A 17,827-nucleotide genomic window follows, 5' to 3' on the forward strand; every position below is an offset into this window, starting at 1 on the left:
AGGCATGGACCACATACCCCTCCTGGTGCTGTAGTCTTGCTGGCCCTCACTTCACTTCCACTGGACTCTCCTGCAGGCCGCCAGAGGTCCCAAGGCCCAGCAGCTTTGGGGATTTAGGGGACAGTTCTGGCTCTGGGTCTCCAGCGCAATCCTGTAGAACCCACTGCAGTGTGGGCCACGTCCTATGTTTGCCCTGTCCAGTTGGGAGCCTGTGAGGGCTTAGAACGCGACCTGCATGGCCGAGGGTCTGCAACCGGGTCCTGCTTGGTGGCGGCCATCTTCCATATGAACACTCCACATGGAAAGGGTTGGCACTTGGGCTTCCGTGTGCAGAACCTCGCCCCGTGGGGCAGATCCTCTTGTGGACTCTTAAGTAGGGCCCAGGGTACAGGCTGAAGCTGGGGCTGAGGGAGGCGAGGAGGGATAAAGAAAGCCAGCCACAAGAGAGAGGAGGTCGCAGCCATTGAAACAGCTGGGCAGACTTTTCAAACCCGAGAGAGGGGCTGGGGGAGGCAGGGCTGTGGTGTATGAGGGTTCTATTTCTGCAGGAGAAAGGCCGAGGCAGAGCTGAGCGGAGAGCTGTTGGGGCTGAGAGCCCTGCCCGCTCGCAGAGACCTGACGTTGGAGCTGGAGGAGCCGCTGCAGGGACCCCTGCCACACGGGAGCCGGAGGTCGGAGCAGCTGAACTTGGAGAGTGCACTGAAGCTGCAGCCGTGTGCGAGAGAGAAGGGCGCCCAGATGTGCGCATCGTTGGCCCTCGAGGAGGAGGAGTTGGAGCTTGCCGGTGGGAAGCGAGTGGACGGGCTCTCCCAGGAAGCAGAGATGCTGGGGGCCCTGCCAAAAGAAGGGCTGGTGGCAGGAAGTGGCCAGGAGGGGGCACGTGGCCTCCTGCCACTGAGCCCATGCTATGGGGAGCGGCCACTGGCCTGGCTGGCCCCAGGCGATGGCGGAGAGTCCAAGGAGGCGGCAGGAGCCGGGTCTCGCTGCAGGCAAGCCCAGGACACAGAAGCCACGAAGAGCCCGGACCCCATCCCTGCCCCGGCATCCCACGGGCCTTCAGAGAGGTGGTCACACGTACAGCCCTGTGGGGTGGATTGGGGGACTGTCCCAGAGGAGCCAGAGCTTTTCGGTGTGCCCGCGGGGCTGGAGCAGCCTGGATCCCGGGAGCTGCCTCTGCTGGGAACAGAGGGGGACGCCTTGCAAACCCAGCCACGGATGTGGGAGTCACCCCTGAGCCCGGCCGCTTCGTGCAGGGGACAGGCTGAGAGGCCACAGGCCATTCAGGAAGAGCGAGGGCGAAGCTGGAGCAGGGGCACCCAGGGACAGGCCTCGGAGGAGCAGGCCCGGGCCGAGGGCGCCCTGGAGTCTGCGTGCCAGGAGCACAGCGTGGAGGTCGCCAGGAGAGGGTCCTTGCCATCCCACCTACAGCTTGCGGACCCACGGGGTTCCGGGCAGGAGCAGCTTGCCGCCCCAGAAGAGGGAGAGACCAAAATAGCGCTGGAGAGAGAGAAGGATGACATGGAAACCAAACTTCTACATCTGGAAGACGTCCGGGCTCTGGAGAAACATGTAGATTTGAGAGAGAATGACAGGTTTGGCTTCTACTCGTTCTTAAAACTAAGAACTTAAAACTAAAAAAGCAGAACTAACCCACTGACCCCTGTTGCTAATGGTTCTGCATGGCGCTTTCTGCCGACAAGCTCGCAGCCCCTGATGGGGGCTGTGTAGCCCTTCAGCCTGGGTAGGAGTTGTGAGCCCAGCCCCGTTCCGGAATCCCACGGTCATCTGGTGCTCTACCATTGGGCAGAGAGAGGGCAGGACGGCCTTTTGGGACAGCTCTGACTGCCCTGGTGTCCCGCCTTTGGTGTTAGAAAGTTCCTGCCGCTTTTTTTTTTTTTTTTTTTTTTTTTTTTTTTTTTTAAACAACGGAGTCTTGCATTGTTGCTGGTGCTGGAGTGCAGTGGCGCAATCTCGGCTCATTGCAACCTCCGCTTCCTCGGTTCAAGATACTCTTGTGCTTCAGCCTCCCAAGTAGCTGGGATTACAGGCGCCTGCCACCAAGCCTGGCCTATTTTTGTACTTGTAGTAGAGAGGGGGTTTTGCCATTTTAGCCAGGCTGGCCTCAAAGGTGATCAGCCCGCCTTTGGCCTCCCAAAGTGCTGGGATTTCAGGCGTGAGCCACTGCGCACAGCCCTTGCTTCCAAAGCTTTTTCATTGTTGTTCCCAGCAGAAGCTGTATACCCATTAAACAATAACTTTTTGCTAGTATTTTGTTGAGGATTTTAGCATCAATTTTTACATCATAACGGATTGGTCTGCAGTTTTCTTTTTTGGTCTGTAGTGCCCTTGCCTGGCTTTGGTATCAAGTAATGCCTCATAGAATGAGTTTGGAAGTGTTCCCTTCTCTTCAGTTCTTGGAAGAGTTTGAGAAGAGGTGGTAGAAGTTCTTCTTTAAGTGGTAGAATTCACCAGTGAAGACATCAGCTCCTGGGCTTTGTTATGAGGTTTTTTTGTTTTTTGTTTTTTTTAGACAGAGTCTCGCTCTGTGGCCCAGGCTGGAGTGCAGTGGCGCTATCTCAGCTCACTGCAACCTCTGCCTCCCAGGTTCAAGCGATTCTTCTGCCTCAGCCTCCTGAGTAGCTGGGATTATAGGCGTGCACCACCAGGAATCAGGAGTTTAAAACCTCCTAACAGCTGGGGCGTGGTGGCTCACGCCTGTAATCCCAGCACTTTGGGAGGCCGAGGTGGGTGGATCACCTGAGGTCAGAAGTTCGAGACCAGCCTGGCCAATGTGGTGAAACCCCGTCTCTACTAAAAATACAAAAATTAGTGTGGTGGCATGCGCCTGTAATCCCAGCTACTTGGGAGGTTGAGGCTGGAGAATCACTTGAACCTGGGAGGCGGAGGTTGCAGTGAGCTGAGATCGTGCCACTGCACTCCAGCCTGGGCAACAAGAGCGAAACTCTGTCTCCAAAAAAAAAATACAAAAATTAGCTGGGCATGGTGGCACACACTTGTAGTCCCAGCTACTGAGGAGGCTGAGGCAGGAGAATTGCTTGAACCCAAGAGGCAGAGGTTTCAGTAAGCCAAGATCACACCACTGCACTCCAGCCTGGGTGACAGAGTGAGATTCCATCTCAGAAAAAAAAATTCCTTTTTTTTTTTTTTTTTTTTTTTTTTTTTGAGACGGAGTCTGGCTCTGTCGCCCAGGCTGGAGTGCAGTGGCCGGATATCAGCTCACTGCAAGCTCCGCCTCCCAGGTTTATGCCATTCTCCTGCCTCAGCCTTCCGGGTAGCTGGGACTACAGGCGCCCGCCACCTCGCCCAGCTAGTTTTTTGTATTTTTTAGTAGAGACGGGGTTTCACCGTGTTAGCCAGGATGGTCTCGATCTCCTGACCTCGTGATCTGCCCGTCTCGGCCTCCCAAAGTGCTGGGATTACAGGCTTGAGCCACCATGCCTGGCAAAAGAAACTCCTTTAGTGAAACTCTGTTTGTAGTAAATTTCCTGTTTTTGCTTATCTGAAAAGTGTCTTAAATTTTCCTTCATTTTTGTAAGACAGTATTTTTAGGGACACAAATCTAGATTAGCCATTAAAGGGCCGCCTTTCTGCCCTTTGAATGTCTTCTCTCCGTGTCAGAGACCTGGTTGCTGATGCTACGTGAATGTGAATGGCCCTTGATCCGTCTGCTCTTCCTTCCATGGACTTGGTGGCTTAACAAGGCACAGAAGTGCAATGTTATAGTTTTGGAGGTTGGAAGAGGAAAGGGTCTCCTTGGCCTTGGAGTGAGATGCTGGCAGGGCTGCGGGGCCATCCAGAGGCCCCAAGGGGAGCTGCCTGCCTCGCCTTCTCCAGCGGCCTTGGCTTGAGGCGTCCTTCCATCCTGGAAGCCAGCCCTGGGTGGCCGAGTCCTCCTCACATCACCTCACTCCAACACTGACTCTTCTGCCTCCGCTTTCTACCTCTAAGGACCCTCGTGATTACCTTGGGTTCCTCTGGAGAATCAGGGTAATCTACAGTCAGAGAATGAGCAGCCTTCATTCCCCCTGCTGTGTAATGTCACATAGTCTCCGTTAGAGGCCAGTATTGTGCCATCCACAGTAGGTATCTGACTTTTGTGCTCTGGCTACTTCTGAGACCTTTATCTTTAGTGGTTTTTCTTTGCTGTGCATTTCTTTCTTTTTAACTTTTTATTTTTATTTATTTATTTTTATTTTATTTATTTATTTGTGATGAAGTCTCACTCTATTGCCCAGGCTGGAGTGCAGTGGTACAATCTCAGCTCACTGCAACCTTTGCCTCCCGTGTTCAAGCAATTCTCCTGCATCAGCCTCCCAAGTAGCTGGAATTACCGGTGCCCACCACCACGCCCAGCTGATTTGTGTGTGTGTGTGTGTGTGTGTGTATTTTTACTACAGACAGGGTTTCACCATGTTGGCCAGGCTGGTCTTGAACTCCTGGCCTCAAGTGATTTGCCTGCCTCATCCTCCCAAAGTACTGGAATTACATAAGGCCTGAGCCACCACGCCTGGCCACTTTTTATTTATTTTATTTATTTATTTATTTATTTGTTTGTTTATTTATTTATTTATTGTAGAGATAGAGTCTCACTATTTTGCCCAGGCTGGTCTCAAACTCCTGGCCTCAAGCGATCCTCTGGCCTCAGCCTCCCAAAGTGGATCCTCCTTGAGATTACAGGTGTGAGCCACCATGTCCAGCCTCTTTTTAACTTTTTATTAAAGTGTGATACACATAAGAAAATACATATATATGTACAATTAGGAGAACTGTCAACAAATTGAACACATGTGTGTTACCAGTGCCCAGAACTAGAGATGGAAGTCACCAGAGTCCCCAGGGGTAACCACTTCTTACAGCATAGATTCAGTTTGCTTGTTTTTTTACTTTACGGAGAGGAATCATGCAGCGTGTACTCTTTTGTGTCTGACTTTCTTGGCTCAACCTGGTTGTGCGATTCATCTGTGTTGTTGCTGTAGTTCACACATTTGCATTGCTATGTGGTATTCTGTTGTGTGAACATACCACAGTTTATTATTTTCTCCTGTTGATGGGCATTTGGGTAGTTCCTAGTTTTTGGCTCTCACAAATGGAACTGCACTGAACGTTCTTGCATGTGTCTTTTGGAGAATTATGTTAGGCCATACCTAGAAATGGGATTGTTGTGTTGTGGGTATAGGCGTAGTTTTCTTTTTGTTCATTCTACTTGGAAAATACTGTCCCAGCCAGGCACGGTGGTTCACACCTATAATCCCAGGACTTTGGGAGCCCAGGAGTTCAAGATCAGTCTGGGCAACATAAGGAGACTGTTTCTACAAAAACTTAAGAAAAATTAGTCACACATTGTGGCACGCACCTGTGGTCCCAGCTATTTGGGAGGCTAGATGGGAGGATCACTTGAGCCTGGGAGGTTGAAGCTGCAGTGAGCTGAGATTGCACCACTGCACTCCAGCCTGGGTGGCAGAGCAAAAGAAAAAAAAAGAAAACAAACATTTTCTCTGTTGAATGTATGGACTGCATTGGTATCTCATGAAAACCTCTCAGCCATCACTATTAAAATATTGCCTCTCCGGAGGTTGTGGTGAGCCAAGATTGCGCCACTGCACTCCAGCCTGGGCAACAAGAGCAAAACTCTGTCTCAAAATATATATATATGTGTGTGTGTGTATATATGTATGTGTGTGTGTATATATGTGTGTGTATATATGTTTATATATATGTGTGTGTGTGTGTGTAGCCTCTCCTCCCACTATTTTCTTCAATTAGACATATGAATGTTAAAGCATTTCACTTTATTTCTCAACCTCTCTTTTATATTTTCTGTCTTCTGTCTATATCACGTTTGGGATATTTTTTACATACCTCTGTGTTCCACGTCGGTATCTCTTTCTTTCAGCTCTGTGTAATCTGCTATTTAACCCATTCCATGAGTTTTTATTTTGACGTTGACTTTTTGTTCATTTCTAAAAATTCTGTTTGGTCCTGTCTGATCATTGTCAATAGTTTCTTGTTGCTTGTTCATTGTTTGTTTCCATCTTTTATTTATGTAAACATTTCATAACACTTATTTTTAGTTTGTGTCTAATAATTCCAATACTTGCAGTTTCTAGGGGATTGAATTCTGGCTTCTGGCTTCTGGCTTCTGCTGTCCTTTATGGTTGGCTTTGCTCCATGTATGTTATGGTGATCTTTGATTGTGAGCTCCTATTTGCTTGATGTTAATCTCTGGGAATGTAAAGAGCCTTATATGGGATGCTATTGCTTTTGCAGAAAAGTGGGAGGCTGCTAATCTGGAACCATCTGAACCTCCTTGCAGGGCCCTGGCTGGTGCAGGTGTCCACAGTGCAGCTTCTGCATTCTGCTGATAGTAGTGCTGACATAGACATTGGTGGCGGGGTCCCCACAGCTTTGTATTGCATAATGCTCACCGCGTTGGTTTCAGCTTCCAGGATTTTGTTGCAGGTTACCTTTTCTTTTCATGAGGACAGTCACAGAGGTTACGATCAGCTTTGCGCAGGATCTAGTTGTTTGGCCGTCGTGTGGGGGATGGGGTGGGGCACCCCTCAGCTTTCAGCTTTGCATCAACTTGTTCTCTATTCTGGAGCCAGAGTGATAGTTTAAAAACACAGAACTCTCCTGCTTGAAACCCTTTGCTGCTTTTAATTCCAGTGACTTCTATTTAGTTTTGTCTTTAGTTCCTCATGAGATAAAATGAAGGCATATGAAGAAGAACTTCTGTTTACTATTATAAGCATGATACATAAAGCGGGCTAGGCATGGTGGCTTACATCTGTGATCCCAGCACTTTGGGAGGCCTAGGTGAGAGGATCACCAGGAATTCAAGACCAGCCTGGGCAACATATCAAGACCCCATCTCAACCACAACAAAAATTATCCAGGTGTGGTGACGCATGCCTACTATAGTCCCAGCTCCTGGGCCCAGGAGTTCAAGGCTGCAGTGAGCCATGATTGTGCCACTGTACTGCAGCCTGGGTGATCGAATGAGATCCCATCTCGAAGAAAAAAAAAATACATGAAGTGAACATGGTGAGATCATGTGGCTTTCAGTATTTTCAGACTGAAAAAATAAGAAGCTAGTACCATATAGAGACCTATTTGGGGAATAAACGTTAGCCTTACCAGTCAGTATTAAGAATGCATTCTCTGGGTTGCAAGTAGGGGTCTTAAGCTACTTCATTGGTGATCTTTTTTTTTTTTTTAAAGACAGGGTCTCACTGTGTTGCCCAGGAGGGTCTCAAACTCCTGGACTCAAGCAGTCCTCCTGCCTCAGCCTCCCCAGTAGCTGGGATTACAGATGCATGATGCCACACCTGGCTCCCGTTAGTGATCTTCATTGGTAAATTGCCATCTTCCTCTGTCAAATCAATGGCATTACCCAAGCAGGGACTCTCTGAGTTGTCAGAGAACAGAGACGACCCTGGGCAGACTTGGTTCACTAGTGGCGGTCTATCCCTGCCTTTCCCACTTTGAGATTCACCTAGCAAAGCTTTCCCGTATATCTTGCCTTCTGATTCCTGTGTTTCTTAGCTCCACGCTGGGTTCGCTGCCAGGGATGAGTACCCTGCAGTACCTGAGAACTCACACCCAGCACTGGCACCCAGGACACACATGTGTTTGGTAAGAGGCCACAGATGCAGGAGCAGGTCAGCTATAATCTCAGCATAAGCAAAACCCAAGGTTCTGAGTGCATTTGTGACTTGACAGCGTGGCAGTTTAGAAGCTAAGAGCTTCGTTTTCTGTGGCTTGGCTCACGGGAGATCCAAGACAGTAACACCTGGTACAGGAAGAGGGAAAGGAAGGGTGTCTGGCGCCACCTCCAGGGACGGGGAGATGGGGACGCGCAGTTCTCAGGACTCCCTGCTGCAGAGCCAGTCTCCACAACTGCATGTGGCTTCCCAGGTGCTCACCGGTCTTTTCTCAATTTTTACGCAGACTGGAGTTCCATAGACTTTCCGAAGAAAACGCTTTGTTGAAAAACGACCTGGGAAGGGTTCGGCAAGAGCTTGAAGCTGCAGAAAGCACTCACAATGCACAGAGGTAAGGGCCATGGCCCCACCCAGACCTTCTGGGGGTGCGTTTTGCCCTCCATAGGGTGACCTTATGCAGTCTCCATATAGACCATGGGAAGTGTTCTCAGATTAGCCCTGCATTCCAGAAAACCCTAAACTGTGAGCCTTGTTAACTTCTGAACGACTTGGCAGATGTGGGAGGCTCTGGGCTCCTTCCTCGTGTGGGCGGCACCTGAACACCCCAGCTCCTTGGTGTGGGAAGTGGGGCAGAGCACCCGCAGCATGGTCGGGACTGCGAGCAGAGCCCCAGCACCAGCACGGGCGCTGCTCACCCCACGGAGATGCTCCACGTCACACTTAGGGGTTGGGGGAGGCCACAACAGTGTCTGTAGGGGTCAGAGGTGCTCCTAGGATCCTCTCCTGATAACAGTTTCAGCTCTGCCTTCCTCGGAGGGTCATTGCTGGTTTATCTATTTCAGTGAACAAGAGCTGGGGGAGGGGACATGTGTGGGGAGGGTCAGGAACCTGAGCACTGAGGCAAGGGAGGATGGGATGGGGGCACCAGTGAGAGCTGGGGGACGGGGCAGGGGGTGCCCACCAGTGAGAGTCGGGGGACAGGGCAGGGGGTGCCCACCAGTGAGAATCAGTCAGGGGACAGGGTAGGGGGGCACCCACCAGTGAGAGTCAGTCAGGGGACAGGGTAGGGGGGCACCCACCAGTGAGAATCAGTCGGGGGACAGGGTAGGGGGGCACCCACCAGTGAGAGTCAGTCAGGGGACAGGGTAGGGGGGCACCCACCAGTGAGAATCAGTCGGGGGACAGGGTAGGGGGGCACCCACCAGTGAGAGTCAGTCAGGGGACAGGGCAAGGGGGCGCCCACCAGTGAGAGTCGGGAGAGGGCAGGGGGGCGCCCACCAGTGAGAGTTGGGAGAGGGCAGGGGGGCGCCCACCAGTGAAAGTCAGGACAAGGGGACAGGGCAGGCGGCGCCCGCCAGAGAGAGTTAGTCAGGGGACAGGGCAGAGGGCGCCCACCAGTGAGAATCAGTCAGGGGACAGGGTAGGGGGGCGCCCACCAGTGAGAGTCAGGGGACAGGGCAAGGGGGCACCCACCAGTGAGAGTCAGTAGAGGACAGGGCAAGGGGGTGCCTGCCAGTGAGAGTCAGGGGTTACAGGGCAGGGAGGTCACCAGTGAGAGTCAGTAGAAGCAGGCAGAGAGGCCACCAGTGAGAGTTGGGGGACCGGACAGGGGGCACCCATCAGTGAGAGTCGAGGGACTGAGCAGGGAGGTGCCCGTCAGTGAGAGTCAGCGGGACAGAGCAGGGGGCATTCATCAGCGAGAGTCAGGGGACACAGCAGGAGTGTCCCCTCAGTGCAAACTGGGGAAGGGCTGGGACTGAAGAAGGGAGAATGTGTGTTCTGGGGAGGGTGGCTTTCTGCTGTCACTACTGTAGCCATATCCAAGGATAACTGTTTGGCCTTTTTTTCTCCAAGTATGCATCTCAAGGTGAGCCTAGCTCTCATAGACAGTAATTCTGAAATGACAGAATTGCCATGGTGATTAAAGTAGCGAGTCCCAAGCAGGTACCCAAGGATTGCCCTTCCATGACAGCACTTCTGAAATCTCAAAGCTTGTTTTCCTTTAGAAGCCATTTTTTCTCTGGGTTTCCTGGGTCTGTCAGGACCCCGCTGATGGCATGCCTCCGGAGATGTCAGGCTGTTTCAGTCTCTATTCGCTCTGCTGAGTGTGAACTGTTACATGTTTTACAAAAGAAATATTCATGTATTTGATTGAGGAATGTCATGCATTCTTACAATGCTGGCAGTGTAGATTACTACAGGCTCTCTAGTAATCCGACAGTTTCACGTTCCTAAAGTCTTCGTGGTTTGGGACAAACCACGGAGGATGGGATTGTCGTCATCATTAGCAGCGGCAATAGCAGGGACCAAGAGGGCCTGGAGAATGCCAGGGGCAGGTGTGGGCGTCTGTGCTGTGGCTGCAAACCCGCGTGCTGCTCTTACCCTGGGTGCTGACCAGGAAAGAAGGCACTGGTTGGTCACAAGTGGTATCACTGTTAATTGTGCTTCTTCAACAGGAAGGAAATTGAGGTTTTAAAGAAAGACAAGGAAAAGGCCTGCTCTGAGATGGAGGTGCTCAACAGACAGGTGATGTATCGATGCCTGGCATGGAGCTCATGCCACCCTTCCTTTTTTTTATTATTTTGAAAGCGTTTTAAACTTACAAAAGGAAGTGGAGAACATTCTTCTAAAAGACTTGAGAGTGAGTTGCTGACCGGCCCCCAGGCGTCATCAAAGTCAGGAACTGAGTGTGGCTGTGAAGACCCCTGCCCCAGTCAGATCTGCTGGTGGTCCCAAGGATGTTCAGAATCATGTGGCACGCAGTAGTTGGGACCACAGGCATCCCCTGCAGGGTCCCTTTGGTGTTTTGATCTAGAAACTGTGAGCAGCTTCTCACAGACACTGGCAGGTAGGCACTGTCTGTGTTGTGAGTGCCTGAGGCTCTGCACTGGCCCGAGGCCCAGCTGCTTGTGGAGGTGACCCGCCTGGGGAGCTGCATGCCAGCATGCTGAGCTCATCTTTTGTATTTTTAGTAGAAACGGGGTCTCACTATGTTGCCAAGGCTGCTCTCAAACTCCTGGCCTCAAGCAGTCCTCCAGCTTCGGCCTCCCAAAGTGCTGGGGTTATAGGTGTCAAACACTGTGCCTGGACACTCCCCAGATTTTGGATTTTTTTTTTTTTTTCGAGACTCATTATCACTGTCACCCAGGCTAGAGTGCAGTGATGCGATCTTGGCTCACTGCAACCTCCACCTCCCAGGTTCAAGCAATTCTTCTGCCTCACCCTCCCGCGTAGCTGGGATTGCAGGCATGTACCACCATGCCTGGCTAATTTTTGTATTATTAGTAGAGACAGGGTTTCACCATGTTGGTCAGGCTGGTCTTGAACTCCTGACCTCAAGCTATCCGCCGGCCTCAGCCTCCCAAATTGCTGGGATTACAGGTGTGAGCCAGTGTACCCTGCTGACCCCAAAAATTTTATCATGAAAAAATTTAAACACAGGAAAGTTGAAACAATATACAGTGATCACCCATATACCAACCTACCACAACATTAATGCAACTGTTATCGACATTGCCGCATGCACTTTAGTTCTGTTGATATCTATATATTTCACTTGTATGTGTGTGTGTGTGTGTGTTCTGAACCATTTGAAGATAAGTTGTAGGCCAGGTGCGGTGCCTCATACCTATAATCCCTGCATTTTGGGAGGCCAAGGTGGGCGGATCACTTGAGCCCAGGAGTTCAAGACCAACCTGGGCAACATGACAAAACCCCATCTCCACAAAAAAAGAGACAAATCAGCCGCGTGTGCTGGCATGTGCCTGTAGTACCAGCTACTTGGGAGGCTGAGGTGGGAGGATGGCTTGAGCCTGGGAGGTTGAGGCTACAGTGAGCGGAGATCATACCACTGCACTCCAGCCTGAGTGACAGAGTGAGACCCTGTCTCTAATAATAATAATAGAAAATAAGTTCCAAATGTCATGATACTCCACTCCTCAATATTTCAACAGGCATCTCTTAAAAGGAAGTGCATCTCCTGCCTTGCCACATTGAAGGAATGCTGTCACATTTACGAAACTTAGCAGTAGTTACCTCATATCAGTATTCAGACCATATTCTCATTTCTCCAGTTATTAAAAAGTGTCCTGGCCGGGCGCGGTGGCTCAACCCTGTAATCCCAGCACTTTGGGAGGCCGAGATGGGCGGATCACGAGGTCAGGAGATCGAGACCATCCTGGCTAACATGGTGAAACCCCGTCTCTACTAAAAACTACAAAAAACTAGCCGGGCGAGGTGGCAGCGCCTGTAGTCCCAGCTACTCGGGAGGCTGAGGCAGGAGAATGGCGTAAACCCGGGAGGCGGAGCTTGCAGTGAGCTGAGATCCGGCCACAGCACTCCAGCCTGGGTGACAGAGCGAGACTCCGTCTCAAAAAAAAAAAAAAAAAAAAAAAAAAAAAAAAAAAAGTGTCCTGTACAGTAAGTTTTCTGACAGTAGGATGCAGCTGGGGGTGCCACATTGTGTGTAACTATGCCTCTGTTCAGCCGTGTTTAGCTATCAGATCAACTTATTGGCATAAACCAGCCACTTGAGTGCATTCATGGCACCTGTGGGTCAGGCATTCAGACAAACAGCCTGGATAGCCATCCCTACTCTGTGATGCGGGGGCCTCAGCTGGGAAGGCTGGACAGCTGGGGTTACCTAATGGCCCGGGCTAGAGTCATCTGGGGACCCCTTCTGCTCATGTCTGTCTGGGGCGTCTCCTCATGGGGCTGGACCTGGAGGGAGTGTCATGGGGGGTGTCAGGGAGCTAGTGTTCCAGGGCAGCTGGTGGGAGGCACGGCTCCCAAGTCCTCCCCGGAAGTCACTCCACGTTATTCCCACTGAGTCCCTGCAGCTGCGGAGAGGCTTCTCTGATGGGTAAGTGTTCAGGTCACATTGCAGAAGAGGACGTGGGATGGAAGAAGCTGCTGGAGGCTTCTTTGGACAACACATCTCCTGCAAGGTCACTTTGGTGTTTTGATCTGGAAGACCTGTTTTTCCCCATGACACTGGCTTTTGGAAGAGCCCAGGTAGTGGTCCCATGGGCCATCCCACATTCTGGATCTGTCCAGTTGTTTTCTGAGAGTGTAGGCTACTCTGGTCGTATGTCACTTGTCTGTCTTGTAAACTGGAAATTAGGCCTAAAGGCTGGAGCAGATGCAGAGTGAACATATTTGACACAGATGTCATTTGTTTTAACACATGGCCAGGAGACAACTGCTGACATCTCATGCTGGCTTCTGCAGTGAAAGCCAGATGAGTGCAAGTTCGAAATTAAGAGGTGGGGCCGGGCGCGGTGGCTCAAGCCTGTAATCCCAGCACTTTGGGAGGCCGAAACAGGCAGATCACGAGGTCAGGAGATCGAGACCATCCTGGCTAACACGGTGAAACCCCGTCTCTACTAAAAACTACAAAAAACTAGCTGGGCGAGGTGGCAGGCGCCTGTAGTCCCAGCTACTCGGGAGGCTGAGGCAGGAGAATGGCGTCAACCCGGGAGGCGGAGCTTGCAGTGAGCTGAGATCCGGCCACTGTACTCCAGCCTGGGCAGCAGAGCGAGACTCCGTCTCAAAAAAAAAAAAAAAAAAAAAAGAGGTGGCCAGCGTGAACGCCACCAGGAGCAGATAGCATCTCTGCCTCCTGATGCAGCTCCCTGCACAGTATCTGCCCAGGAACTTGTCACCCGAGTCACAAGGAAGCACCAGACAAACCCCAAATGGGAGGGGATGGAACTGTATTTGTCAGAAAGTGTCAAAGTTATGAGAGACAGAGGCTGAGGAGACATTGCACATTTGAGGAGGCTGAAACAACAGGACAGGGCCCGGCTGATCCTGTGCCCGGAAGGATGCTGCCAGGCTCGTTGACAAAATGAAGTGTCGGGACATGAAAGCCACTGTCCTGAAGCAGTAGCTGCACAGTAGCTGCGTGACAGCTGCTGTCCCCGGGAGGCAGGCAGCTGTGGAGGAGGGAAGACATCATGTGTGCGCCTGTGTGTGTAGGGGGGCAAAGCAGATTGTGGGGGGTGTTGTCAACTAGCAGCCGGGATGGAAGGCAGGTGGGTTTCCGTGGTCATGTTCTAGTCTTGCAACTGTTCAAGTCTGAAATTATTTCCAAATGAAGAGTTTTTTGTGTGTGTGTTTGTTTTGAGATGGAATCTTGTTCTGTCACTCTGGCTGGAGTGCAGTGGTGTAATGTCAGCTCACTGCAACCTCTGCCTCCCAGGTTCAACCGATTCTCCTGCCTCAACCTCCCAAGTAGTTGGGATTACAGTTATGCGCCACCAAGCCCGGCTAATTTTTGTATTTTTAGTGGAGATGGGGTTTCGCCATGTTGGCCAGGCTTGTCTCAAACTCCTGACCTCAGGTGATCCTTCCACTTCGGCCTCCCAAAGCGCTGGGATTACAGGCATGAGCCACCACACCCAGCCACCAAATGAAGGATTTAAATGTTAAAGGTGAATAGAAGAAAATCCACTATTATGTTTATCTCAAGAACTGAAGGAAGATTCCATTTCTACTCATGAAATCAAGGCTGTCTTTAGAGGGCCAGGTGAATGTGTGTCCGTATTAAAACAATTCTCATTTTCACAATGAAATGTAATAGACCCGTGAGCTCTACGCCAGACGTAACTGCCACGTGCTTATGTTGTGGTGGAAGCTTCTCTTAACCTCAGGCTCGAGGTTCTAGGGAAGGGATGAGGTGAGGTTAATTTGCAAGGAATTGCATGAGAAAAACGTGTGGACTCCCTAATCTTGAGTAAATCCAAATGGAAACAACGTCCCAGTTTTCTTACGTGCCTGTAAAACCGATAAAAGCAAAGGCAGTGGTTGTTGGCATCACTGTGGGAAGGTGACGTGTACGTGGTCGATTGTGCTGAGAGTGGGTCAGAGGACATCGCTCCGAACCCCCAAGAGCTGCGGTGGGAAAAAACAAGTAAGCAGAAATGTGGTTGCATGAAGATGTTCCCAACAGGTGACTGCAGACAGCAGAGCCTCCGTGGTCCAGACCAGACCGCAGGGCCACTTTCCTGCCACTGTTGCACTGCACGGTGCCCTCACAGGTTCACCCGCTGAACGTTTGCTGAAATCCACTATCTATGGGGGGTGCTATTGAGAAAAAGCAAAACATACCATTTGTTGAACCCATATACCCTGCCAAGAGCTGCGCTTGCGTGTTCAGTGACGGAGATCAGAGAAGACTTAAGGGATTCATACACCTCAAGTTGAAATAGGTTGCTTTTTCATTAAAATTGCTGTATATTTTTAAATATATTAAAATAATCGTGGAGGAAATGAGACAAACGTGAAAGGTGTTCCAAACAGTGGTTTGGATGGTCATGGCATCGACTCCACTCTGTTGGCCTAGATGTGTGTGTGTTTCTCCTAGGGCTGGAGCAGGCTTCCTGTCCTCGGCACTGGTGACGTGTGGGGCCGATCATCTGCGTTGTAGGGTGTCGAGTGCCCCCATGCCGTTGGTGCCAGCAGCTTCCTCCATCTCCAGCTGTGATCACCAGAAATACCCAGAGACATTGCCAGACATTTCCTCAGGAGCAAAGCTGTGCCTGGTTGAGAACAATTACAATGATATGAATTGAGCTGCTGGCTTAGAATTCTTTTAGGGGCAAGGTGGGGCTGGGCTCAGTGGCCCATGCCTGTAATCCCAGCACTTTGGGAGCCTGAGATGGGATGATTCCTTGAGGCTAGGAGTTGAGGACCAGCCTTGGAAACACAGAGGGACTCTGTCTTGACCAAAAAACAAAACTAGGTGGGAGTGGTGATGTGTGCGTGTGGTCCCAGCTACTTGGGAGGCTGAGGTGGGAGGATCGCCTGAGCCTAGGAGGTCACGGCTGCAGTGAACCATGAATGTGCCACTGCAGTCCAGCTGGGGCAATAGAGCGAGGGCCTCTCTTGAAAAACAAAACAAAGCAAAAAACTACTTAATAAAAATATAGCCAATGATGGGCAAATATATATATAAAATAAAAATTAAAAACATGTTTTTCTTATGTATTTAAAAACTTGTTCCCCCTAGAATCAGAACTACAAGGATCAATTATCCCAGCTCAATGACAGGGTTCTTCAACTGGGACAGGAGGCTTCTACCCACCAGGCCCAAAGTGAGGAGCATCGTGTGACCATTCAGCTGTTAACACAGAGCCTGGAGGAGGTGGCGTGCAGCGGGCAGCAGCAGGTGGGTGGCCTCAGCCGCCGGCAGCTCCACCTGGGCTCTGCTGGAGGCTGGGAGCTGCAGGGTGCAGAGGCGGCTGCAAACAGGTCAGGACAGGTGCTGAGGAGCCTGGAGGGAAGTGAGGGACTTCCCAAGCATGCCTCGGAGAAATAGGTGGACTGTGCTGTGTTGGCAAATCCCAGTAGCTAAAGAAAATAGCAGAATAGCTTTACATGCTGCTGACAGAGGAGGGAATTGGTGCAAAATTCCCTGAGGGCAGTTTGGCAAAATATACACTTAGAGGCTGAAAGAAGTCCACATGCCTTCACTTCAGGATTCCTATGGGGTGTTCCCGAGAGCCTTGTGGAAGGATGCAGCTGCAGCACTTTCCTTGCTGTGCTGTTTATAATAGCAAAGCAGAAAGGAAATCTGCCGAGTCACCAACAGAAGCTGAGGGAGTCACTGGATCACAGCACAGCCATTGAAAACCATGTTTTCAAATCACAATTAATGCCCTGGGAAACGCTCCCGCTGTGGTGAGGAGAAGGCGCTTCCTGCAGTGCGTGGCGCACCCAACACTGTCTCACCAGGGAGATGCGTGTGTGTAGAGGAGGGGCCGGGGATTGACTGCAGGACACAGGGCTGGCCTTGGTTGGTGGGTTCATGGGGATTTAAATTCTGTAATTGTTTTTCTTTTCTATAATGTTCTGAGGTTTCCGCACGAATTACATGCCAGACTCTTCAGATACTTCTTGACTTGTGCAATTGATGTTTTAAAAACAGAGTGACCAAATCCAAAAACTTAAAGTTGAACTTGAATGCCTGAATCAGGAATATCAGAGCCTGCAACGGTCACAGTCAGAGCTGACCCAGACCCTTGAAGAAAGTCAAGGCCAGGTGGGTGTGAGTGGTGGCTGGAGGCACTGCGTCCAGTCCCACCTGGGAGCAGCATCACCACAGTGCCAACGGTGTTGCCAGGCCTCCTCCAGCGCAGAGAAGGTGTAGAGCTGGCCTGGACACAGCTGTCCCATGCTTACTGGGCCCAGGAAAAAGCTGCTCCCAGTGCAGAGTTGGTTTGACTGTGCACAAGCCCCGTGAAGAGTGGTGACTCAGTTTACTCCCAAGGGAAGGAGTGCGGTCACCATGCTGTGGGTGAGCCCTCCACAGAACGGAGGAGCCGGAGGCAAGCCTGGGGACTGTGTCATCAGAACCAAGGCAGCAGGCTCCAGCCCTGGGGGTGGGGTGAAATGGGCACTCATGGACATGCATGACACTGGCCTCTGTACACGCCTCCAGGTGCCACACCTGCTGGCCCTGCAGGGAGAGGCATGGGAGGTGCAGACACGGGAGGCTGGGCTACAGTGGCAGGAGCTCATGGTCTGGGACAGACAGGTGTGTGCAGGGGCAGCCGAGCAGGGGCCTCAGGGAGGGGAGCCGGCTCAGGGGATGCTTGTGGAGGGGTGGCTCAAGGGAGAGGAGAAGAGCAGGTGTGTGGCGGCCAAAGGTGCCCAGAGGGCGAGTGCCCAGTGTGGACACAGCTGCAGGGCACACTTGGAAGCTTGGGGGCTGCAGAGAGGAAAGGGGGCTGTGGGAAAGGGTCTCTCCCTGCCTGCCTATGAGGCTTGGCTGAACCTCTGCACCCAGTCCCCCCAGTGCTGGCCCTGGCGCCCTGTGCAGAGGCACCCCCTAGACGTCCTCAGACACAGAGGGGTCAGCTGGGCACGGATCCCAGAGCTTTCTGGGGTGCCGTTGGGGCTCCCATAGGCTCTTGGCCTTGCAGCTACAGTCTATCAGTTTCCCAGAGGTGCTCTGCCTATTTGGGGCACCCTTCTCTACTTTTGAGTCTAAAAGGAACCCTGAAAAATTGCCTGGGCCAGTTTGAGTCCTTTGAGGCTGAGGAGTAAGACCACCTGAAAGGGCTGGCACTTCCTTAGCACCTGGCGCTGGGAGGCACCACTAGGGCCACGGGAGAGCATTCCACACCCCTGGGGCCATG

The 17,827-nt window shown here is 51.5% G+C and overlaps 1 protein-coding gene across 1 annotated transcript in view; it reads left to right on the top strand.

Annotated features, from left to right (window-relative positions):
- NINL (ninein like) overlaps window positions 1–17,827 on the top strand; it is a 134,405-nt gene that overhangs the window by 110,086 nt on the left and 6,492 nt on the right. Inside the window, exons 17-21 of the mRNA XM_030915808.1 lie at window positions 549–1,592; window positions 7,972–8,076; window positions 10,142–10,211; window positions 15,697–15,855; window positions 16,615–16,728. Of these exons, the coding sequence (XP_030771668.1) occupies window positions 549–1,592; window positions 7,972–8,076; window positions 10,142–10,211; window positions 15,697–15,855; window positions 16,615–16,728 (1,492 nt within the window). The remainder of the gene's footprint in view (window positions 1–548; window positions 1,593–7,971; window positions 8,077–10,141; window positions 10,212–15,696; window positions 15,856–16,614; window positions 16,729–17,827) is intronic.

Source organism: Rhinopithecus roxellana, chromosome 13 (assembly GCF_007565055.1).
Source record: "Rhinopithecus roxellana isolate Shanxi Qingling chromosome 13, ASM756505v1, whole genome shotgun sequence".
Taxonomy (NCBI): domain Eukaryota; kingdom Metazoa; phylum Chordata; class Mammalia; order Primates; family Cercopithecidae; genus Rhinopithecus; species Rhinopithecus roxellana.